Source organism: Sarcophilus harrisii, chromosome 6 (genome assembly GCF_902635505.1).
Source record: "Sarcophilus harrisii chromosome 6, mSarHar1.11, whole genome shotgun sequence".
Lineage (NCBI taxonomy): Eukaryota > Metazoa > Chordata > Mammalia > Dasyuromorphia > Dasyuridae > Sarcophilus > Sarcophilus harrisii.
Window position 1 is genome coordinate 39693527 of NC_045431.1, and position 25664 is coordinate 39719190.

A 25664-nucleotide genomic window follows, 5' to 3' on the forward strand; every position below is an offset into this window, starting at 1 on the left:
AAGGTTAAGGAGGAAAAACCCATTGTGGACCTCCTCGGTCAGCTTGGACTATAGCCTTGCTATTAAAAGAAATGCTCCACCCCAGTGGCCCCATCAGAATTTAGGGCTTGAGATCTTTAATGTTCTCATCCTTCTTAAAATGACTCAGGAAACTCACTCCCAGCCTTCCAGATTTTATCTCCTTAGTACCTTTCCACAGTTAGCCACTGATCCTTCATAAAACCAAATCAAATGGAAGCCCCCTCACCCACTTATTGATGATGGAAGAGAATAAGTCATTATAAAATAATATGACCTGATATGATGGAATATAACATGGAATAAAGAGGCTTCAGCTTGGGCTGCCTTAAAAAGGAGTGGGAATTTGTCCAGCTTCCTTATGTGGAGGACATACAACCCTCTAGCAGCATACTAAGGAGTCTACTTAGTCGATAAGGCTGGTTGCCTAATTGCTATCTTTCTTTAAATCCAGGCGAGCGAACACTTGAAGGCATTGCTATTTACCTACCTTATTTAGCTCAAGCATTTAGAAAGAAATTTGCCATTTTCTTTAAACTTCCTCATTGCTCTTACCCAACATTGACTAATCTCTGCACCCAAAGCATTGTTCGATCACTGCCCAACAAGTTCTGCAGGCGGGTATTTTGCCATAGAGAGCATAACAAATAGTGGCAAGAAAAACAAACCAAAAAAACCCCAAAACAACCTATTAGAAGAGTTCTTTTTCTCTGGCCTCCTCTGCTCTTGATCTCACTCTCCACCATAACTCCATTAGAGAATCTTGAGTTAGAAGAAATCTTCAAATGCCTCCCCTCTCTGAACATGAATCCCCTTAATATTCCAGATGTCCTTGATCCTTCCCCTAATATAATTCTAGTTGTTCCTAATGGTATCCTATTTGTGCCTTCTGTCAACTGGGCTTTGCTATTTACAATAGCCAGAAGGAGCAGTGACTTAGGAGGAATGAGAAAGGAGGGACTGAAAGAAGGCTGACAGTAAATCTTTACCTCCCTTCCCCTTAAAAACTTTTGATAATCTGGTTTAACATTACTTTCATCTCTAAGAAGTTTGGAATTATGTAGGGTTTTTTTTTCTTTTTAAATCATTTTTAATCTTTATTAGTTTAATCTTTTTAAATCTTTTTTTAAAAATTTCTAGCTTTGTTCTATCAGAAAACGGAATTACAGGGGAAATCTCTGGAGCAGGGTTTCTTAAGCCTAGAGTCCAAAGACCCCGTGGGGTAAATTGGAGAAGAGAACCCATGAACTTGAGGGGAAAAAAAATGACATTTTCATTTTCACCATCTCTCCTTGATAACCTCTTACATATTGTATTATATTCATTTAAAAACACTGTTCTGAGAAAGGATCCCATAAACTTTATCAGACTGCCAAAGGGGTTGATGACACACAAAAAAAAGTTAAGAATTCCTGCTCTGTGCAGATTGATAAATATATAGATACATAGATAAATATGTATTTTGAAACGTGGTCAATGTGGGAATTTGTTTTAATTCACTATACATATTTGCAAAGAACTTTTGTTTTTTCATGCTTTCTCAATGGATGGGGAAGGGGAGATGGGAATTTGAAGCTGAAAATAAATTAAAATTGAATTTTTTAAAAAGGACCTCTTCTCTAGAGGTGCCTTAAACTAATTACATAATGATGGTGGATAATTTTAAATGGTTTCTGCTTTATCACTCTAAGGCCTCACTCTTAGCACGGTGCTGGCAAGATTACAGTTCAATATACTGAACCATATAGCTCTTTAATCATGAAAAATGCGCATCCATCACCAAATTGTCAAATGCATTCTACTCAAGGTGCTGTGCAAATAACAGGATATTGCAAAAGTCTTTTTCTGTCCTTTGCTCTGTTCCCTCCAAGTTTAAGTCCATTGCCATAGGGAGGAAATATATAAGAAAATCAGAAACATAGAGTTTGGCTTCTACTTTGACATCTGTTACCGGGTATTGAGTTTTATGAGCAAATTCAACCACGTGGGATTCTGGGATTCTAGTTTGGGGCCGTAGTTTTAAAATACAAAATAGGGAGGCCGGCTGTCCGTGGGATAACGCGGTTGCCATCATAGGGAATGTGCTTATTGGTGTGTTGTAATCAATAACTGAGTCACCCCCAAAAGATTGTGCTTTATTTTGCAGTCGACTAAGCAGTATGTTCCTGGTAAGTCTTAGAAACCCCGGTAACTGCGAGTTGGCTTGCATGAGAGCTTTGCCTTTCCCATGACAACATGACACTGGTCTTGCTGCTTAGTGAGCTGCCCGCCAGGACTGGCCACCCACATGCATCCGCATGGGGTGCGTGTTCATTGGGGAGAGCATGAGCATCTGTGTGTCTGGGTGCGGGTGTGTCTGTAGGAAGAGACGGGGTCCCGAATTGCACCCGGTGTGGCGGAAAAGTCACTTCCAGGATGCCTGGCTGGTGGTTTTAGAAATCCCCGTTAAATAAGGGTCTGCCCAAGTGCCACAGGAAAGGGTGACAAAGGCCCTTTTCCTGGGGAAAACTTTCAGGGGCTCCAGTGTTGGGAGAGATGGCCACCTAGTGTTCACCCAGGTGCATCTCGCAGGTACGGTTTGATGGCCACAAGCCCACACTTGGCTGAGTCTGGGACACTGCCGGGGCTCTCCCAGCTTCTTGGCTGAGGTCCCTCTGTGGACAGCGGGGGCAGGAAGGCACTTTTGGCTCTCTGTGGCTCTGAGGGTTTGCAAACTTGGAGTTTTGCCCCTTTGTCCAGAGACCCTTTAACATTAGTTACAGCCAGTTATCCCTCAGAGCTGTGACCAGATCTGGAACCCCAGGTCCTGGACCTGAGCCATGTTAAGCAGGGGAGGGTCTGGGAATTTTAAGTCAGGACATCACATCCTGATAGGGCCCTTTCAGGAGAGGGGGCAGTCATCCTGAGAGAGTGGGGTGCGTTGGGCTCCTCCCAATAAGGAACATAATATGTTTGGGGATTTCAACACTTAATGTGCCCCAGCAGCTGTCAAGGACAAAAGCAGAGACTGTAGACTGTTACAAGCTTCTAAATGGGGCTGATGATTTAGATTGATGGGGGGAAAGAGGAAGACGGCAACTGCTGAGAGAAGGAAGCTGAAGGATGCTCAGGGTTTCACACAGCAGAGCCACATAGAGCTGAAGAAACACCTGGGAGAAGCTTCTGTGGGCAGTGTGGGAAGCACAAGCGGGGCCCTCTGGGGAATTTCCACTGGATTTTTTAAAAATCCTCATAAATATGTATGTGCGTTCTCATGCCATCGTCCTGCCACATTCCATATCCCGACAGAATGCCCCGATCTGAATGAAGAAAATGTGGCTTCTGTGATTTTGCGTTCCATTCTCCACAGTAGCTCCATTCACGGCCACGCTTCATGCATTTTATATATAGGGTACAAATTTCCATGCTGTCCTCTGCAGTTTATGAATTGCAATTTGTATGAAGGGAAGAGACCTTATGAGTTCACTTCCCCAATATAGGAGGATCATACTTTGTTTTTAATACAGAAAAGTAGTTTTTTATTTCCCCTCTCTCCCCCCACTTACATGTCATGAAAAATTTTAGCATTCATTTGTACAGGATCATTCTCTCACTTTTTTTTAAATTAAGCTTAAAGAAGAATTCCAAGGCATTATTAAAGAGTGTGGCCAGTCAATCCTGGCCAGGTCCACCTCGGACACCATTCTGGTCTTGTGATCCTGGTATCTCATTCCATCTCTTATTCCCCAGGCAGTTTTATAAGACTATTAGATGCATGAGATTTACTCATCTTCTTTTATCAGAGGAAAATTCCTCACCTGGAATCTCCTACCCAAGAAAAGTGAAGTCCATGAGGAAAAAAAACAAAAAACAAAAACAGCAAGATCTCCTCATTAGACCATTGCTTGCTATGATTGAGCATCTTAAACTTCCCTTAATGCTATCAAAAAGTGGCGAGAGGCCAGGTCTACTTAATGCATTTATTTGGCCATTAATTCATTTTCACAAATGAGAGGGCAATTAGGGCCATGGGACTGGGGCTTTGCTGCATTGCACTAAATTTTAAAAGCCCTGGACAGCATTAACAACACAAAAATAACAGATCTTAGTTCTGGTTAGCAAGACTAATTAAAATTTTTATTATATTTTAAAGTTTTGAACATTTACTTTTATAACATTTTGATTTCCATCTTTTTTCTCCCTTCCTTCCTTTCCCTTTTCCCCTCCCCAATGTGGCAAGCTATCTGATATGAGTTATACTTGTACAATCTATTAAATTAAAACATTATTACTAAATGTTTATTTAATTTATCAAATTAATAATAAACATATTATTAAATAAACAATCTATTAAACCTAGAAATAGAACACCAGATATAATGGGTTTCGGTGGACTCTACTCCAACCTACTTTCCTTCCCACCTCCACCTTTATCAGAAGTAGTTTAATGTAGATGTCCCAGGGTCTTTCCCTGTGGGGCTGAAACTCTGCCTTCTCCCACCCCTTCCTGCCTCTAAATTAGAGCACCTGTCCCAGTTTGGGTTTATATTATTTACCCCATGAATCTTCAAGACTTCTCAGTAATGGCTGTGCCTGAGCTCACCAAGGTATCAGGAACCTACTATTCTGAACCAGAAGTTGCCTGCCATGAAAGGTGATGGCTACCAGAGGGAAAGGGAGTTTGTCCAAGTGAACAGGATCATCACAAATTACCCACCGGATTCTGGCCACCTTCTTTGTCATTGCACCACTTTGGCCATTACTCTTGAGATGGCCAACTAAAGGCCACCTGAACTTCCCTTTTTGCCCACCAGTAATAACCTATATAGGAAAATAGTCTTTTGTCTAGACAATGAAAGTTAACTCCACTTCTGAACTGTAGTTATCATTAAATCTTATTTATTATTAAATCATTAAAATTGTTATTCAATATTATTTAATATAGTGACATTAGATTGTTATTTGAATTTATTATTAAATTTGTTGTTTTATTATTATTAAAATTCAGATATTAAGCACCTGCCTGTGTGCAAAGCACTACTTTAGGCATATAACAAATAGATGTGGAGCTGATTTTCTCAGTGCCCCACACCATTCTCCCCTTCTACAGATTTTATACAAGACTGGCCACCTCTACTCCCACTGCCCCAGTTCCCCTTACCCTTCCTACTCAATCTGTAAAGACAATAAAACTTGAGCTAGTAATGTAGGAACACCTTCTAATTTGTTTCTTTTTCCTGGGGGATTTAAAATCAGCCCTTTTTATTTAGGTGAATGTTTTCATTCTGCAAAGCAATCGTAAGAAGTGTCTGCTGCCAGGATAAATACATCGAGGACACAAAACAGTCTCTTTAGTGCCCACTCAGGTGGCAAGGGCATGTACACACACATGGACCTCATAACCGTCTTCCCTTCCTGGTTTCTTCTTTCTCTCCTTTTGCTTATCTTTTTCCCCAGCCTCTTCGTCTTTGAATTCATCTTTTTTTCCTCTTTTCTCCCTTGTCCTTTCTTCCTTCCCTGTTTTTCTGGTCCTTGAATATTTAGTTTTTCTCTTCCTGTCCATTCTTCGTAGTGGTCCCCTCCCTTGGCTCCTGTGTTATGGCTTTATCTTATTTCTCTCCCCTTTCCCACCTTGGGAGTTCAGTTCTTAGTTTTGCTACTTTCCTGGCTTACTCCAAGCATCAATGTAGGTCAATATTAATATTTCTGTTGAACTAAAATAATTGAAAGCTTATCAATAGTGGTAGATGAGAAACAGTAGATAACAAAAGACTGTGGGATCAAAGTTAGACCCAGCTCCTTCCCTAAGGAAATCTGTATTTTTTTAATTGTAATTAGAACAAATGACCTCCATCTTGGTCATGTTAGGGATGGGTTAATGGAGCTCCTCCAGAAAAGAATGTGAAGTCTAAAAATGACTAAGAACAATTATCTGCAGCCTGAAAAGAGCTCCTAACAAAGGTAATGCTGAAACTGCAGAATGAGTCGGGTTTTGTGGGTATTCTTTTTTATCCCAAACAAAGGAACACCACCTTCTATTCTGCTTTGGCCAGAGTCTTTGGGGTTTCCCATTCCTACTCTCCCAAGGAGGCTGTCCAAAGAAATGGATAACATAAGTAATTTGTGTAGTTCCTGTTAATCCATGTCTTCCCTAGTTCATTGGCTGGTTCTGAAGAGCTTGCTTGTAGATTGGCTTTCACTAGGAACTCACTGCCCCTTCCCACTGGTTTTAGAAAGACAGGCACTCTTACAGCTTCCCACTCTCAAGCTGCTCCAGCCATTCATCTCATAGTTCCTCAGGGTATTCAGTGGAATTGCCACTTACAATGTTACAATAAAGCTCAGACTCCAGAACCAATGGGTCCATACTAAGTTCTCCCCTGTTCCTTATCCTAAGAAGTCCTCAAGGTCACTTGATGAAGTTGGTGGCTTATGGAATTGGGTAACTGTGAACCTCACAATTCAATGAAGAGCCCTTTCTTTGTAGGGCTTCCTTTGGGTGGAAGCAGAAAAGAATACACCCCTTTTGGAAATCCTATTGCTAGAGATCCAGTAACATTCTTGCTCCTATTAGAAGGAACCAAGTTGCCAAGTTTGTCTTTAAAATTAAAGATTAGCCAGAATAAAAAGCTATTATTTAGGATACGGACTTATTTGACCTTGTGTACCCTCAAATCAGTATTCCCTCAAATCACCACATACATTTTTTCCTCTCTAAATGCCATTTATTTCTGTTAAAAGTTTGTCTTTAGTTTATTTAGTGAATTTAGAAATTCACTGCTATTTCTCCCAATGATGCTGAATGATTGCAAGAAATAGACAGAGAGACAGAGACAGAGGGACAGAGATAGAAAGAGATTATTGATGAATATTCTTCCAGTGATGCTAAATGAATGCAAGAGAGACAGAGACAGAGAGAGAAAGAGATTACTGATGAATAGGTAGCCCCATGCTTACTGGAACAGTGTCACCCAAGGCACCGTCCATTGCCCAGATCAAAAGTCATCGAGATAATAAGCAGCAGGTGCACAGGCTGAGAAGAACAGGTTGCTGTACACACCACTGGAGAGAGCACCCCCATGCACAGGATCACAGATGCATTGAAGATGTGGGACATGTCTGAGTCCATCTTTTTTAAGTGTTATTTTTTCATCTTTTCTTTTTCTTCAATAAATTATTTTATTTCTATTCCCTTGGCCTTTTACTTGTATTCTTCTTTTAAATGTTCTCCCTGTTCTCTTCTCATTTCTGTGCTTTGACCTGCCCCCCCATTCTTGATCTTCCTATCCCTGCCTCAGTTCTCCCTACCTTTTTCTTTCCTCTTCCTTTACTCACCACTGTTCTATATTCTTCTTTTTACATGTTCCTGTGTAATCGGTTGCTTTTCTCCATAGAATTATTTGCAAAAAGTAAAGCAGAAATTGAGAGAACTACTAATGAAACTTCCCTCTAAAGAGTTTCACTTTAAAAAAAAAAAAAGCTTTGTTAATAAATGGCATTTTCTACATCCTGACTACTTGGAACTGTATTCCCTTCACAGTCTCCTCCACCCCCACGGTGGAAAGCTAGGAAATTCCCGAAGAGCAGGATGCTGGGTTTTGTGTGGATGAAGAATCTTGTTCATCCAGAGGGGGGACTGGCCAGCACTTCTGAGGTTTATAGAGAGATCTGGGAATTTGCTGGTTGGATGAGAACGCCCACCTGTGGCCCAGCAGTGGAAAAGGATGAGAATGCTTGGTGTGGAGGGACACTGAAAACATGCCCCTGGTTACCATCATAGCTCTTCATCATGTTCACTTGTCTCAATGTGCTTTAGTTTGCTTTGCTCATGAATCAAATCCGTTCCATCCAGAACATACCCTCGCCTTTACCAGATACTTGGGGCAAGCCTTAGTTCTAGAATTTCTAACTGCTCAGTCGTTCCAAAATTGACTCGTTTTCTTTCTTTTTTCTTCAGCCACAGTTGGGCAAGAACCTCAAGTTTGGGCAGTCCCCAGCACCCACAGCCCTTCCTATGAAGAGGACAGACACTCCTAGTCCGGAGGCTAGCTTGGAAGAGGATCTCTTCCTGAGCAGTCCCATGGAAATTGTGACCCACCAGGATTTAGTGCTCTCTGACAGTGAGAACAAAGTAAGTTGTCGCCAGCAGGACCTACCTTCCAGTGATCTGGTGGGAGGAGGAGGAGACTCGGGACTTTCTTCTGTGGAGGGCGATGGGACAGAGAAGATGAAGCACTGATGGAGAGTCTGGGGGGGGGGGGGAAGTGTCTCCCTTTGCAGGAGGAAAAGCCTGTTTTGTCTGTAGCTTGTAGCTAGCGTGTTCTACTACAAAACAGCCTGGGCCGTGGGAGTCCAAGAGGTTGCAGCTATGTTTTCAAAGAAACAGAATACAGTATTAATACTGTATTCTATAATTTAGGCCAAATCTACCCAAAATAATTTCATTTCGTTTAACATTCACCATTTTTAAAGAGAGATACAAATTAGCATAGTTTCTCATTTCTCCCCTAAATATGGAACTGTGCCCCAAGAAGATTTCAGGTGTCATTTTAAGAATTTTGAACAAAAAGGTATCCTAAAATATAACCAGGGTTTACATTTTAGAAATGAGCTTCCCTCCAAGACTATTTCCCTCATTCCAGGAGTTTTTTAAAAAGGGATTTCGGCCCCTCCATCACTCTGTTGATTTGTTGTCAATGGAGATAGGCAAGTCTTAGTGCAAGTCACGTCAAATGGGTGGGAAGACATCACCTGGAAGCATTTAAGTGACTACCATATGCCAAACACAAAAAGAGGCAAAAAAAAAAAAAAAATCCCTGACCTCAAGGAGCTTACAATCCAATGGCTACATAACATGCAAAGCTATATGTGGGATAAATGGTAAGTAATTAATAGAAGGCAGTAGAATTAAGAGGGAAAGGCTCCCAACAAAAGAATAGATTTTAGCTGAGATTTAAAGTAAGCTAGGGAGGACAACAGGTGGAGTACAGAAGAAGAGCCTTTTATGGAACAGCCTAGGAGCCAGTGTTACTAGATTGAAGACAACCTGTCAGGGAGTAAGTTGTAAAAACTCTGGAAAGCCAGGAAGAATGGCAAATGGAGAATTTTTGTACTTGATCCTGGAAGCAATGGGGAATCCCTAGAGTTTATCAAACAGTTGAGATGGTTGGACTTGTGCTTTAAGAAAATCACTGAGAGGAGCCAAATGGAGAGTGGATTGGAGTGAAAAGAAGCTAGAGGTGGACAGATCTACCTGCAGGCCATTACAATAATCCAGGCAAGAGGTGATAAGGTAGAAAACAGCCAGGACCCTGGCCCCAAATTCAATGTTCTTCCTCAATCTAGGACACCAATCAGTCTCTAACCTCATCAATCAATGCTGGGCTGCAGCAGAAACAGCCATGTTACATCCTTTTTGCAGGATGTCCTAGGAATTGATGTTTGTTTTTCTTTTTGTTTTTTGTCATGGTTTTTAAAAGTTCCTTTAGGAGATGTATAGGAATATGCTATCATTGCATATAGTATCACTGCAGATAGAAGAAAAGGCAGAATTCTTCATCCTTACCTCTCCCTTCCCCATTCTTTTTTGTTTGTTTGTTTTGCTGAGGCAGTTGGGGTTAAATGCCTTGCCCAGGTCACACAGGTAGGAAGTGTTAAGTGTCTGAGATAATTGGAACTTGGATCCTCCTGACTGCAGGGCTGGTGCTCTCTCCACTGGGCAATCTAGCTGCCCTTCCCTTCCCCATTCTTGAAGGAAATAATTATAAAACATCTTTATCATGTACCTAAAATCCCAAGAATTACTCCAGATGGAAATTGAAAAGAAAGACTTGAATTCCTCCTCTATAATCCTTAACTTCATCTAAAGATATGTAAGAATACATTCTTTAACAAGCACTAGATTTCCCAAAGGGACCCCAACTCTACCCAAAAATTTCCTTTCCTAATGCTTAAAATCTATTTAACTGGACAAGTCCTTTCTCTCCACAATTAGAATAGGGTTAAATGAAATATTTCCTTGGCTAACAAATTAACAAACTCACATAAAGTGTAAATAACATACCAAGTTCTAACAACAGATTTTGAGGGAAGAAAGTCACTGGTCCCTTTAAAGGGGAGTAGGAAGAGGAAAAGTTATAGAATGGAGAAAATTTTCCAAAAACCAATTTTACCAAGAGCCAGGCCTGTCTCTAAAGATTCTCCTTGCCTTTACAATTCCCTTTATGTGCATCTAGCTCTTCTCAACTATACAAAGGAAAGGGAGAGTTGTTATTTTTGTTTATCGTTTAAAAGTGCTAAAAGTTGGAAAATGAGGGCGAGTTTGAGATTTTAAAAAAAAAATCCAGAGATGGTGGGGGATTATTTAATTGTCCTCTTTGACATCATCAGCCATGTTAGGTGAACTGGAGTCAAAGGCCACAGAAATGAGGGGGCCATTTACCAAGTCAAGGAAGTGAAACAGGAGACCACCATAATTTGAAATGTGTTAACACTAGATCAGAGGTCAGCTGCATACCCTGTGTTCCTACTATGTTATTTTTGTTTCTGGGAAGGAGGTTGATGGTGGTGGTTTTTAAACACAATAAGGGCTTTAATCTTCAGTCAGAGACTTTAATAATAATGTGTTCTTATAAGGAACTGATTTTGACTCAATAGAAAGAAAAACTTCACCAAAATTAGAGCTATTAGTGGAATGGACCTCAGAAAGTAATGAATTCCCCAATATTGTGGGCTGATCTTGTTGAATATGTGAGAAACCCCTCCTGGATTGGAAGCTCTTTAACGCCAAGAATTCTGTTCTGTTTAAATAGGCTTTGAAACAAACAGATAGAAAGATAGATAGATCGATAGATAGATAGATAGGCAGGCTTTGTATCTCCTTACATTCTAAGACAGTGATTCACATAAAATAAAATTACATAAAATTTAATAAACACTTGTATTATATCTACAAATTTCCCCTCATATTTGGATTAAACTAGAAGACTTTAACCTTCTGTTTCTAAGTAGCCTTGTTGAGTTCCTTTGATACATTGAGTACAAAAAATAGAAAAATAATAGAATAAAAACATGGGTCTACCAAGAGACAGAATAAATGTCATCTTTTGTTAAGTTTTCAGTCAGGTTCTTTATATCCCAACATCTAACTTCTGTAATCTTATTGTTTTCCTAGTCCAGTGATACTTCAACTTCCTTAAGCCCTTTGAATTTGCCTGGAACAGGGAGTGAAATGGAGGAGAAGGTAATGTAATATGCTTGTTTGTTTTAACTTTTCTATTTTGTTTCCCCTCTGTGATCATTTACTATTGATTTTCCTCACTTTTCCATTTGCTAATTTTACGTTCCATTTATGGCTGTAAGTCTCTCCAAAGTGCAACCACGTGGCCCTTAAAGATACACTGATAAGTCAGCAGTAACAGATGTTACAGAATCTGTTTCCATGACAATGTGTGCCTGATGAAACTGGACCCTGCTCTGGAAAACCGAGACTCCCAGCATGCCTGAATTTGGAGGTTTAGACACAGATAATTTTCAAAAGAGGTCCACATGCTTCATTAAGATAAAAAGTCACTTGCCACAACTGTTCAAGGTGTATGAAGGCTCCTGCAGCTCAAAAAGACTGTCTTTTTTCTTCAGCCTCCAGATTTATTTGGTCTTTCCCTTTCCCAATATGTCTCCTTTTTTAGCTTTCATTTCAAATCTGTGAATTTCACAATGGGAGTCAATTGAAGCTTGTGGAGAAACCGGGGGTCCTGCTCTCTTTTGAGTCATGTCTGCAACGGTGACCCTTCTCGTCTTCCTAGGGATCCAGGAAAAGATCGGGGCTTAAGAGACTGTACACAGTGGTTACTGTCTGACTCTTCAGCAAATGAGCCCTCTAAAGTTTATTTTTGAAGATGAAGTGCACTAAAAAATGGCCAGTACATGACAAAAGGCTCAGTTTACTCATCTCAAAATCAAATCAATTTTGCTTAACTATAAGCATCGATGTCTGCCCTTTTACAAGTTCAGTCTCTTGGTGAACTTTTTTTGAGAGCTGATGTTTCAGTTCTTTTTCACTCACCTCTTAGGGAAAGAATGGAAATGGGAGACTTAATTCATTTAAATTGAATCAAAAATGGTAGTCACACAGATCTGAAAAGTTAGAAAGCCAGAGATAACATCTGGGAGGTTTTATTTGCCATATTTACTGAATACTAACTTATAGCCATAGGATTAGCCTAGATCCTGCTTTTCATGGATAAATATGGAAAGTAACTGGGAAGTGGGGAACTCACACTAAAATGTTGCTGGTTGTACAGCTGCCACCCAGAAGTTGCCCCCACACAAAGTTCTCCCCTCCAGCCTTAGGCTGCCCTCTGGCCCCAGTGATGGTGCTGAAGCTGGGAGACATCGTGGGACCTTTTGTTCCTCGGCCTTCCTTATGGGCTAAAGCTTCCTGTCTTTGTCATGTTCATGTTTACTTTCTCTCACCTTTTGAAGATTTTTAATAGAAAAGGGAAATTTGGACATTTCTGTAGGCAACTGGAAGGAAATTAGGGGAAAATGAGAATTTAAAAATTATGAAGCAGGAAAGAATGATCCAAGGGGTAAGCTCCAAAAGTAGTCTAGAATCGGTGGTATCAAGGAGACAAGCCGAAGGGCAAAGAGAAAGACCATGTCACCTCCCAAGACTGAATCAAAGAAGAAGAGCACAGCATGATGATGCTTTAGAAATTTGAAGTATGGTCCTGGGAAGGAGCTCTCATTAGATGGCCTCCTTTTTTTTTCCCACTAAAGTACTGTTTTCTGCATAGAGCAGGCCTTTTTAATGTTCATGGACCCCTCTGGCATTCTGATAAAGTCTCTGGACTCCTCAGAATAACATTTTCATTTCTTAGTATTCCATCATGATCATATAACACAATTTAAAAATTCATCATTTGGTAAAAATGGTTGGGAAAAATGGAAAGCAGAATAGCAGAAACTGAGAACAGACCAAATCTTACACCATTTACCAAAATATGGTCAAAATAGATACAGGATTAGATATATTTTGTGGAAATCTCACAGCTTAAAACTATATTAAGACTTCTGGTACACCCAGAATATTGGAGGAATTGGGACTTGCCCTGAGGCAGATCTACCCCACTGTTGGTTAGAGATTGAGTCTAGATATAAAGAGAGAGATTACAAGAAAATTTGAAAAACAAAAAACATATTACCCATCAGACTTATGGATAGGTGAGCAATTTATGAAGACAAGAGATAAAGAGCAGCTGGAGGTAGAAAATGGATAGTTTCAATTACATTAAATTAAGAAGGTTTTGTATAAATAAAAAGGTAGTTAAAATCAGAAGGAAAGCAGAAGTATTTACAGATAGTTGCTCAGATAAAGGTCTCCTGTCTCAAATATATAAAGAACTTTATCATCTGTACGAATGAGTCATTCCCTAGATAAATGGTTAAAGATGATTAACAGGCAGTTTTCCAATGAGAAATCAAAACAATTTATAGTCATCTGAAAAAATTCTCTAAATTATTGAGTAGAAGAAAGCAAATTAAAACAACCTTGAAATATTTTACACCTATCATAAGAACAACTTTGAGTAATTAAGTCATTGTGATACTTATAAATACCCGAATCAACTACAAAGGACCTTATAATTAGAACATTTTTTCATATGATTGTAAAAAGATTAAGATTGTAGTGAGTGATGATGGGATGATGGGACTATAGCTAACGAGGATGGCTGAAGTAGAGTGAAAGTTTTAATGAATTAGGAAATTAAGGATGGGACAGTAAAGGAGATGGGGGAGAAAAGGGAAAAATGACATCATTCTGTAAACTTAAATCCCAAAGTGTAATTAAAGGTTAGAATGTGGGATGTAGAGAAATCTTAGACTCAACCAATCAAACATTTATTAAATATCTATCACTGTGCCAAGGACTGGGACAAAGAAAGGGAAAAGTCAGTGCTTGCTCTCAAGAAACTTACATGAATCACATACTGATCTCCTTGAGAAAGGAAAGAGAATGATATGGGAGCTGACAGACAGTAGAATAGGGTGATGGAGTAAAGTATGATTTTATTTACTCAGATTCTAACTACCAGCGGGGTAGCTTTGCCCCAAGGCAAGTCCCAAAGTCTGATTCCTCCAATATTCTAGATATACCAAAAGTCTTAGTATAGTTTTAAGTTTTCCGATTCCTCCCCATTCTCCCCAAAAAAGATGTATACAGGATGTAGAGGTCACAGGTGTCAGGCCTGAGGATTCTGAAACCATGTAAAAATATTTTGGTACATATTGGACCTTTGCTTTTGTCTTTGACTTTGGGGAAGCATAAGAGAGGCAAAAACTAGTTTAGTCACTTTTCTTGCATCATTTCAAATTGAAATTTTCATAGTTCCACCAATAGTACCTGCCTTCCCTTTTGAAGGGAAGAACTCTGGAATTAAGTGTCTCACATATGGGAGAAGAAGCTTACTAAAAATGCTTATCATTGGATGAATATATTTATCCTAAATTTCTATCTTATTTTTCTTTTGTGGAGATGCAGGAATAAGCTTTTTACCGAGAACCACAGACTCATCATGAACATAAATATTATGATTTGAGGGGAGGGTCATGAGGGTGCTAGGAAGGGAGTGTGTTGAAAAGGAAAATTACTCACATCAAGGCCTAAGTTTGGGGGCCCTGTCCCAAAAGATTTTAGTGCTGTGTTTCAAGAAGGCCAAAGCAAATTGTGATCAGATCTCCAAATGCATTTTAAAATTCTGATTTTTTTGAATGAACAAAGGTGATGATGTGATGTTTGAAATATATTGTTTGATATAGTTATGAAAGGACTCCAATGTGAAGTCACTTAGGCTAAGTGGTCTTAATGGCCATAAACATATAAGCAAAAATAGACAGCCTGTGCTTTTCTACTGTTTTCCCGCCTTCTGACCTTGTGTCAAACATGTAAATGATCTTAGCTCATGATTGAGTAAGGCTTCGGGCCAACTGCACTGGTTATTCCTCAAAACCTATTCCCAGGTCCCCAATTACCAACTCAAACTCTTAATCAGTTTCTGGTCTCAATTAGGAAACTTCGTCACCCGAGTCTGTCATAGATAAGTGATCCAGGCAATTTCTCACTGCATCTGGGTCTAATTAGGAATGCTCCCTTCCTCATCTGGAATTGGTTACCTGTTCTCAACCAAGTTCCATCTTTAAAGTTCAGGGCTTCTCTTCTCAAGAACCAGGAGAATATTGTGCACAGTAATAGAACATTGTGTGATGAGCAACTATGATAGACTTATTACATTTCAGCAATATGATGATATAAGACAAGTCCAACAGACCTGTGATAGAAAATGCCATCTGCATCCAGAGAGAGAAAGAGAGAAAGAACTATGGAGATAATGTAGATCAAAGCATACTATTTTATTTTATTTTATTTTATTATTATTATTTTTTTTTTTGCTGAGGCAATTGGGGTTAAGTGACTTGCCCAACATCACATGACTAGGACGTGTTAAGTATCTGAGATCAGATTTGAACTCATGTCTTCCTGACTTCAGGGCCAGTACTCTATCCATTATACCAACTAGCTGCATACTATTTTTATCTTTTTTTCCCTTCCTCATAGTTTTTCCCTTTTGTTTTGACTTTTTCTTTCACAACATGGCTAATATGGAAATATGTTTAACATCATATATGTATAACCTAAATCAAATTGCTTGCTGTCTTGCTGAGAGGGGGGAAAGGGAGGGAAAGAGAAAAATTTGCAACTCTAAATCTAACAAAAATGAAGGTTGAAAACTATCTTTACATGTAATTGGAAAAAATAAGATATTGAGTAAAAATAAAAAAGAACTTCTCTTTTCAGACCCCACTCTGTGTGTACTCCCACCAAGATCATTGTCTCTATACCTATCTCCCATGATTCTGCCTGTGTGTTCATGTACATACACATTTATTTTTTGCCTGATTGTTATGCCACATAGTAATAATGTTCTTGCTTGAACTAGTTTCCTAAGTACCAATTTTCTATAAATCCTGAAACCCGAGTCTTTGCTCTCACCTGAGCAACAAAAATCTATTTTCTTTCCAACCATGACACCTTCCCCCCAGGAAAAAAAAGAAAGAAAGAAAAGCAAACGACAAATAATGTATAGTTAGCAAAATATATTTCCATTGGCCATGTCCAAAAAATATGTCCATGTCCATGTTCCATATGGCCATGTCCAAAAAAACTCCATCACCTCTTCCAATAGGTAAATAACATGCTTTACCAAAATCAGCTGCTTGGAATCATGAGTAGTCATTATGTTGATTAGAGTTCTTAAGTCTCTCAAAAACTGTCTTTATTGACACTATAATTGTGACCACATAACTTGTTCTCAATCAACCCATTTCTTTCTGTATCAGTTCATATAGGTCTTCCTAGATTTCTCTGAAACCTTCTCTTTCATCATTTTTCTCATAGTGTATAATACTTCTTAACATCCATCTACCAGAATTTGTTCAGCAATTCTCCAATTAATGGGTGCACCTGAGTTTTCAGTTCTTTGCCATTCCAGAAAGAACAACTAATATTTGGGGGACAGCTGAGTGGCACAGTAGATAAGAACACCAGGTCTGGAGTTAGGTAGACTTATCTGGAGGGAGATACTTATTGACTCTGGGCAATCACTTAGCCATATTTGCCTCAGTTTCCTCAACTGTAAAATGAGGTTGAGAAAGAAATAGCAAACTACTTCAATTTCTTTGCCAAGAAAACCCCAAATGGGGTCACAAAGAGTCAGACATGACTGAAATGATTAAACAACAAATAAATACTTCTGTATATGACTCTTGGATCCTCTAAATTATTTTTTAAAAAATAAATTTTAAAAATTTAAATTCTCAAATGATTATATCACACAATTATTTTATGATGTTAAATTCATCCTGTACCTGCTCTTTGGATACGTGATAGCTGAATAAACATATACTTCTGTATATAACTCCTGGGTCCTCTAAATTATTTTTTTTAAATAAATTTCCAAAATTTAAAATTCTCAAATGGTTACATCACACAATTATTTTATGATATTAAATTGATCACGTACCTGCTCTTTGGATAAATGGTATCTGAATAAACATTTTCTTCCTCCTCTCCCAGTATCTCTGATCAGAGCAGAGAACCTTGCTGATTAACTAAGGGGCTCAGTCAAGGTTACCTCTACCAAAGACACTGAGTTTGGATCCTTTTAAAAAAAAATAATAAATATTTGTTGGAGAACTTTTTTCTGTCACTTATGTTCTCCACTCGAGCTTATAAAATCTCAGAGCTGTTTTCAAATCCTGACTTTTTTTTTTCATCCTGACACACAGGCTGCTCCAGTGAAATCATCTCGGCCAAAGCGACATTTCTCCTCCGCTGGCACCATTGAAAGCATTAACCTGGATGCCATTCCTCGGGCCGTTGCCCGCCTGGACAACAGTGCAGCGAAGCACAAACTGGCCGTGAAGCCAAAGAACCAAAGGGTGTCCAAGAAGCACAGGAGACTGTCCAAGGTATGGAGCGCTCCTGCTGGTTCACAGAGATGCTTTCATCAAACCGCACACGATAAGGCCTTCCTTCTCCAATTTTCCACAAGATAGGGCAGGTGGATCGGAGAGCTTGGCTAGGAGAAAGGGCTCCCCTTGAGGCTGAGCTGACCCACACCTTACAGGACCATCCCCCTTATCTATACCTAGCTGGGCCACAAGTAGAAATCCTGTCTTCAGCCGTCTAACTATACCATATTGCTTTTCATGACTCTTATCTGACTATATACAAATCAACCTTTATCCCTTGAGTTAAAATTATATCAGAAATACTCATTATCTGTAAAAAAAAAAAAAAAAAAATTGAAACAAAAGCCATTTTAAAAGAGCTAATTCTGTTTCTCTCTTCGATGTTAGGACCAACAAAATGATCAAGAAAGCTTTGAGAGTCAGCTGTCTCTAGACCAGAATGGACACTCTGGGGAAGAAAAACAAACTTGGCCTGAAGAAGAACTCCAACCACTTGATTCCGAAGAAGAGAAAAGACAGCAAGAGGAATACTGGAGACATCTGGAGGCTGAATATAGAAGGCAAAGGGCAGAGAAGAAGCGCCTAGAAGAGCAAAGGCTTCAGGAAGTAGAGAGGAGGCTTAGGGAAGAGAATCCGCTTTTGGAGGAGGAAGAGGAGGAAGAGGAAGAAAAACAGCAGCCTCCGGAAAGCCAGAGGCCAGGGGAAGAGGAGAGGCAAAGGCCTGAAGAGCCTGAGGAAAGCGGCCAAAAAGAGGCAAAGCAGGAGCTGGAGGGGAGAAAAAGCTTGGACTCTGAGGAGCAAGTCTGTGGGCAGCAGGAGGCAGAGAAGCCCCTGGAGGAGCTCCAGAGACCAGAGGGCCTCCAAGAGCAGAGGAAGCAAGAACTAGAGGCAGCACAGCCAGAGGAAGTGCAGCCAGAGGAAGCGCAGCCAGAGGAAGTGCAACCAGAGGAAGAGCAGCCAGAGGAAGCGCAGCCAGAGGAAGCACAGCCAGAGGAAGCTGAGCCACCAAAGGAGGAGGAAGAAGCCCCGTTAGTGCCAGAGCTCTGGAGTCGAGAGGGGGCCGAACAGAAGGAGCAAGAGCCTGAAGAGCAAGAGCAGAAGGAGGAAGGGAAGGCGCTGGAGGAGACAGATGAGCACGGGAGACAAGAGGCCGAAAAGGAGAGACTGGAAGATGAAGGGAAGTTACTAGGAGGGCCCAAAGGACAAGACTTAGGGGTAGGAAAGCAGAGCAAGCACGAGGCAGAGAAGCAGCTCCCCACAGGAGAAAGAGAGCGCACGCCGTGGGAGGAGGGCCAGAAGCAGGACATCCAAGGCCCTCAGAAGCCTCCCCAAGGCCCAGAGACACCGAGGCAGTCGGGAGCGGAACAGTGCCTGGAGAGCCAAGCACAGGGCCACTCCAAAAAGGGTCCCGAGCATGAAGGCCAAGAAAGAGACTTCGAGGGCCTGCAAAAGTTGGAGCAGCAAATGGCAGGCAGCCCTCTGCTCCCAGAGGAGGGAACCCGGCAGGGACATCCCCTCAAAGAAAAGAAATGGCCCCAGGAGGAGCTGGCTCAGGAGGAGAAGAAGGAAGCCATCAGCCTGAAGAGGGACCAGAGAGGAGAGGAGCTGAGATGGCAAGAGGTGGAGGAAAGGCAGACCATGCCCAGGCCGTACACATTCCAGGTATCATCAGGGGGGAAACAAATCCTGTTTCCCAAGGTCAATCTGAGCCCAGTGACTCCCGGGAAGGAAGCAAGACTTCCGGGCGTGGCCCAGGAGCCCGAGGCCGCCCAGCCTGGTCAGGCCCCCCATCCCCTTCCTTCTTCTCTCAGTATCCCACACACAGCCATCCTGGTCACCGGAGCACAGCTGTGTGGGCCGGCTGTCAACCTGCACCAGATCAAGGACACGGCCTGCAAGACTCTACTGGGCTTGTCGGAAGAAAAGAAGCTCGCGGATGTTAGCGCTCCAGAAAGCTCGGTCCGAGGCCCTCCGGAGGCGCGGGCAGCTGGCGGCCGGGCCAGGCTTCCTCAGGAGGCGTCCGGCGGCAAGGCTGCCCCGGCAGAATGGGAATCCATCCGTTCCAGGATCCTCAAGACCGCCGACATCGGGCAAGGTGGCGAGCGGGACCCGCTGAGGCAGAGCGGCGAGAGTGTGGCCAAAGGCCGGCGCGACTCCCGGGGAAACCTCAGGAAAACCTTGTCAGCAAACGCAAAGTTCTCCATCACGCCCGCTTGGCAGAAATTCTCCGAAGGAGGCGCCGAAGGCCAAAAGCAGAACGCCAACAACCTTAGGAACAAGCCTGGGCTAGGGCCCAGCGAGAGGGCGGAGGTCCCACCTCCCGCCGATGCTAATCCCAGACACCAAAAAGCTCCGGAGAGGACTGGGACGCTCACGGCCGACACCGCGGAGGGATGGAAATTTGCCAAAGACCTTCCCTCTTTCCTTGTCCCCAGCTCCCCTCTTGCCCAGCCCGAGGGGGCTGCACCCTCCGAAAGTGAGGCCGGCGCACCGAAGACCGAAGTCGGGCTCCCAAGCGGAGAGGAGAGTGCGGCGCCTTTTGGGATAAAGCTCCGAAGGACCAACTACTCCTTGCGCTTTCACTCTGACCAGCCAGTCGAGCAGTCCAAGAAGAAGAAGAGGCACAACGCGGGGGACATTTTTGACGGGGCAGCTCCCGTTCTGAAGAACAAGGACGGGGACAAGGAAGATGTCCAAGGGACCCCGTCCCCTGCCCAAGAGAGAAAGGATGAGCCCCTGCATCTGAGAGACTCTCCCGACAGCGCCCCCGACCCCGGGCACCACCCAGCTCCGCCGGCACCCCTCCTCCCTGGGAGCCGCAGCCCCTCTATGGACCAGGACAAGCCAGGGGCTAAGTCACCCCTGCCACAGAAGCCGGCCCTGGCCCCCAAACCCGCCAGTCAGACCCCTCCGTCCTCTCCTCTTTCCAAAACGGGAAGGCCCTTCTTGGCCGAGCTGCTGTCAAGGCGGGCGGCAAAACCCGAGCAGGATGCCGGCGAGAAGCTACAGGGAAGCAAGGACGGTGGGGAGCTTCAGCCACCACCCGTGCCCCACACCGAGAAGGGGAAGGGAGAGGAAGACCTGGCAGAGAAGAAACCTCCTTCTCCATCCGTGTCTGTCTACCAGCAAGAGAAACCCGACCGAGCTTTCGAGACCGGGAAAAAAGGTGGGTGAGTCCGGAATGCGTCAGGCTGGGTATCAGGGGACCCCAAGGTGGGATCTGGCCACACACCGGCCTCAGCCAGGCCGGCCCGGGCATGGCACTGAGCATTTGCTTTTCCTCTTGCGGGATAAGAGCACCCACCTCTCAGGGTGGCCGGGGGATCAAACAGGGCAGTGTTTGTAAAGCACTTCACACAGCCCTGGCACCTGGTAGGTTCTCTATAAATGTAGCCATTATTAGTAGGGGCAAACCTCAGAGCTAAGTCTGAACTAACTCAGGAACTGGAGTAAGGTCTGCCAAGGAGGAGCTGCTATTAGCACATTTGGTCTTCAGGGACCAACTGACCACTCTGTGGTATTCTTTTTTTTTTTTTTTTTTTTAATTTTTAATAGCTTTTTATTTACAAGTTATGTGTATGGGTAATTTTTCAGCATTGACAATTGCCAAACCTTTTGTTCCAATTTTTCCCTTCCTTCCTCCCATCCCCTCCCCCAGATGGCAGGATGACCAGTAGATGTTAAATATGTTAAAGTATATGTTAAATACAAAATAAGTATACATGTCCAAACCGTTATTTTGCTGTACAAAAAGAATCGGACTCTGAAATAGTGTACAATTAGCCTGTGAAGGAAATAAAACATGAAGGTGGGCAAAAGTATAGGGATTGGGAATTCAATGTAATGGTTCTTAGTCATCTCCCAGAGTTCTTTTGCTGGGTGTAGCTGGTTCAGTTCATTACAGCTCCCTTGGAACTGATTTGGTTGATCTCATTGCTGAGGATGGCCTGGTCCATCAGAATACATCCTCATACAGTATTGTTGTAGAAGTATATAATGATCTCCTGGTCCTGCTCATTTCACTCAGCATCAGTTCGTGTAAGTCTCTCCAGGCCTTTCTGAAATCATCCTGTTGGTCATTTCTTACAGAACAATAATATTCCATAATATTCATATACCACAATTTATTCAACCATTGTCCAATTGATGGGCATCTACTCAGTTCCACGCTCTGTGGTATTCTTAAATGAGACCTCTGTTCTAGCTGATCTTGGAGACCCCATGTGAATGGGTAGTGAGCCCTTGCTGAAGGGATGATGGGTCCCCACCTCAAGCCCTACTCGGTGCCTCACTTGCAAATACCTGGCCTTTTCCAAGGCTGAGCCAAGGGCATGGGGCGCTCAAGTCTGACCAAAGAGGCAAGCTTCTGGTGCAGACACAGGCAGCAGCCGAACTAAGTTTGCAGTCAGCCACACGGCCTTGTAATTTTCTAGCTAAGATGGGAGAGAGATACCAGTGGGAGTGCCCACCCCATGATGTTATAAATCCTCTTCTATAAAATTATATTTATAATTATAAATCATAAATTTATATATATATAAATGTATTATTTTAAAAATGATACAAATACTCGTATCTTGAAGCATTTTAAGCTTTGTAAAGAGTTTTTCTTGGGTTAGCTTATTTGATCCTTACAACCAGCCCAGGAAGTGGGTGCTATCATCCCCCACAGTACCAAGGACAGAGCTGAGGTCCAGGAGTGAAGTTTCATGCCCGGGGTCACCAGCTAGTGAGTGTCCATGGCAGGGTGAAGCTAGATCTTGACACTTCTGAGATCAGTGCTGACTTTACTACACCGTGTACTGCCGCTTACTCTTCACTGAAATAATAACAATAGTAATAATGTTGGGTCAAAGTGAACCAAGAAAACTTCCACTTGCATACAATGGTAGTTAGGGCCTTTGCACCCTTGGGAATGGCAAAGGGAAATCTGGAGAGAATGTAGCCAGGGCTGGCCCTGCTCTCCACCAGTCTGGGTCTTACTGAGTTTCTCGAGGCTGAGAGGCACACCCAACCTCTCTAGAGAATGGGACATCTTCCAAAGCCTTTTCCTGCACCCAGCAGGGTGTTTTCCACTTCACTGGTAATAGGAGCTCGGGTGATAGAGCAGCAAAAAGACAAGGGCCGGGTTTTGGTTTTTGTCTTCTCTTCAGAAACCCACTAATCACCACTAATAAACACCAACTATCAGGCTATCTTGTAGGCTGAGTCTATAACATTTGCAAAGAAGGGATAGGAATTGGCTGGGGTCAATTAGGCAATGATAACTGACAAGAGATAAAAGACCAAGCTGCTTATTTTCTATTTTCTCTACTAAGGACAATGACCTTTACACAGAACAAAATACCAACAGGGAATTGATACCCAAGATAAGCAGGACATGGTCAAACAGCAATTAGTTGCCTTTGATGAATTAAAGGCAGCTGGCCCAGACAATTTCTAGTACATGTGATTAATTCTAGAACTAACGCCAAAGATATTTCAGTGATTATAGAAAATTCTGTGCTACAGGGTAAATGTTGCTCCACTTTCAATAAAGGAGAAGAAAACTTTTAAGTCAGTGAACTTAAGTCAGATTTTGATTCCTGGAAAAATCATTAAAGAGATGGATTTGTCAATACAGAGATTACAAAGATTACAAAGCAACAGCATGGCTTCATCAAAAACATGTCATTCCTAACTTAATCCATCAAAAATGGAAATCAGGCTATCACTCATGAAATATACATAACAGATGATCTCTATTAGGTAATAATAGACAGGGAATGATGTGAATATATTTCACTACAGCGTTTTTGATAAAGAATTTTCTACTTTTCATGTGGAGAGGATGAACAGAGAAGGACTAGATGATAATAGAAGTAGCTAGATTTGGAGCTGTGTTAGATGGCTGGACTCAAATAATAGATATTAATGTTTCAATGTCAAAGTAGCAGGAGGTCTCCAATAGAGTTCCTTAGGGATCTTTACTTGGTCCCTAGCTATTTAACATTTTTACTAATGATTTGGATAAAGCTATAGATAGTATATTCCTAAATTTTTCAGACTACACAAAGGAATAATATACATAACACACTGGATGACAGAAGCGCATTCAGAAGTAAAATTTTATGCTGAATCTCACGAGATTCAGTAGGGATAAATGCAAAGTCTTGCACTTGGGTTCAGAAAATCAGCAACATCTTAAATCGAGAGGGACATCATAGACAACCGTTTCAGAAAAGATCCAAAGAGTTTAGTAGAATGTAAGCTCAATAATAGTCATAACTTTGATGTGGCATCCCAAAAAGCTACTGTAGCTTTGGGCTGCATTAGGAAGCTTATAGCTTTCAGGAATAGGGAAATGATAATTCCATGATCCTTAGCTTTGTCAGTTTTCATCTGGAGTATTGTGTTTAATTCTGGGATCCCCAGGTTAAGTACAATATCAGTAAGCTATGGAGAGTCTAAATCAGCATGAAAAAGGCATCAATGTGTTGGTAAATGCTAAATTACTAGCTTTGCTCCCCCACACCAAAAAAAAAAAAAAAAAAAGTGTGTATGTATAAATAGGACACACCTTTTACACCTGCATTAACATGGTCTTCATTATTGTCTGCAGCTCAGCCTATTTTTCATAATGGGACATTAAAGAATTTTGAAAGACAATGGTAAGGGAAACAACTGGCAAGAAATGGGAGAGAAAATGTTAATGCCTGTTAAAAGGGTGTATCATGTACATCTGTGCAATCAACAGAATGAACTGAGGCCCCATGTTGACTGATTTCTGGAGTATAAATGCTCACACTGAAAACTCAACAGCTAGTTCTCACAAGCCTATGTGAGCTGGCTTCAGCATATCCCTAAAAAGGATTCTGAGCTTGTGATGTGAACGTCAGTTGAAGGAACGAGGCTTCTTGAACCTAGAGAAATGAAGTCTCTGGGAGGGAGGGAAGATAGTGCAGGAGAGAGAGATGATAGATGTCTATTGCATGAGGGTTGTCACACAGAGAGGACAGAAGCAGAAGGAATGGATGGCAATCACAAGGTAGCTGATTTAGGCTTGATGTTTCAAATAACTTTCTAACACTTAGAGCTGTCAAAAAGGTGAGATTTTTTAAATTCATCCTCCCTGGAGCAAGATTAGATGGCTATTTTAATTTTATAATTAATATTACATAATTATAAATAAATAATATTTATTTATGGTTAAACATGTTATAATAGAGATTCTTTTGTGTTTGTGTTTGGACTGGATGGCTGTTGAGATCCTTTCCACCTCTCAAATTGTAATTTTGTAAACTCTTCTTTAGAGTTTAAATCTCAGTTGAACTACTTAATCTCTTTCCTTATCTATAAAATGAAGTAGTTGAAACTAACAACTAAGGTTCTTTCCAGCTCTAAATTTGATACTATTAATCTTAGTTTTCTCATCTATAAAATGGGGTAGTTGGAAAATTCAAAAATCAGGCACAGTTCAGAACAAGAGTCCCTATAGAACCAAAGTGATAAGAAAAATGCCTGGGCTTAAAATCAAAAGACTTGCCTTTGAGTCCAGATTCTGATCATTGCTACCTAGATGACTGAGTAAATTGATGGAGGATGAAAATGGTAAAGGTAGGCAGTATATATGTATGTTGGGCTTTAGATGTTTAATTCAACAAGACTTGGGGCGTAAAATATAATTTGCTAGATGCTAAGATTATAAATACAAATACAAATATGATTTTAAAGAGAGGAAGGAGGGTCATGAAAACCTATGGAAGAAAGGTCAAGAAAATCGACATCTAACCACCAAAGAAAATGAGAAGTTTAATTGAACTTATCACTAGTAGAAAATCATCTGTTTCAAGCAAGGAAAACCAACAAGACTGATTTCTAGTCATTTGGCTCCTTAAGCTAAAGTATACATTCCTCATCACTTGTCTGGGTTCTATAAGGCCATGGGCAATTCCACATTTTAGTCACCTACCATTCTAGGATAACCATATTTTTCCTCAATGTAATTTCTCTTCCACTTCCTCCTTCACTAACTCTACCAACAAAATCAATCAATCCAAGTAACTCACAGGCCTAGTCAGCCGGATTCTGATTAATCACATTTCCAATATGTATCATTGTCCAAGACAAGGAATACAATAATAGTGATTCATGCA

The 25664-nt window shown here is 41.4% G+C and overlaps 1 protein-coding gene across 1 annotated transcript in view; it reads left to right on the forward strand.

Annotated features, from left to right (window-relative positions):
- The window catches only part of CRACD (capping protein inhibiting regulator of actin dynamics), a 262434-nt gene that overhangs the window by 228029 nt on the left and 8741 nt on the right, over positions 1-25664 (forward strand). The window contains exons 5-8 of the mRNA XM_031941783.1: positions 7955-8128; positions 11171-11239; positions 17344-17526; positions 17917-20695. Coding sequence (XP_031797643.1) covers positions 7955-8128; positions 11171-11239; positions 17344-17526; positions 17917-20695 — 3205 coding nt within the window. The remainder of the gene's footprint in view (positions 1-7954; positions 8129-11170; positions 11240-17343; positions 17527-17916; positions 20696-25664) is intronic.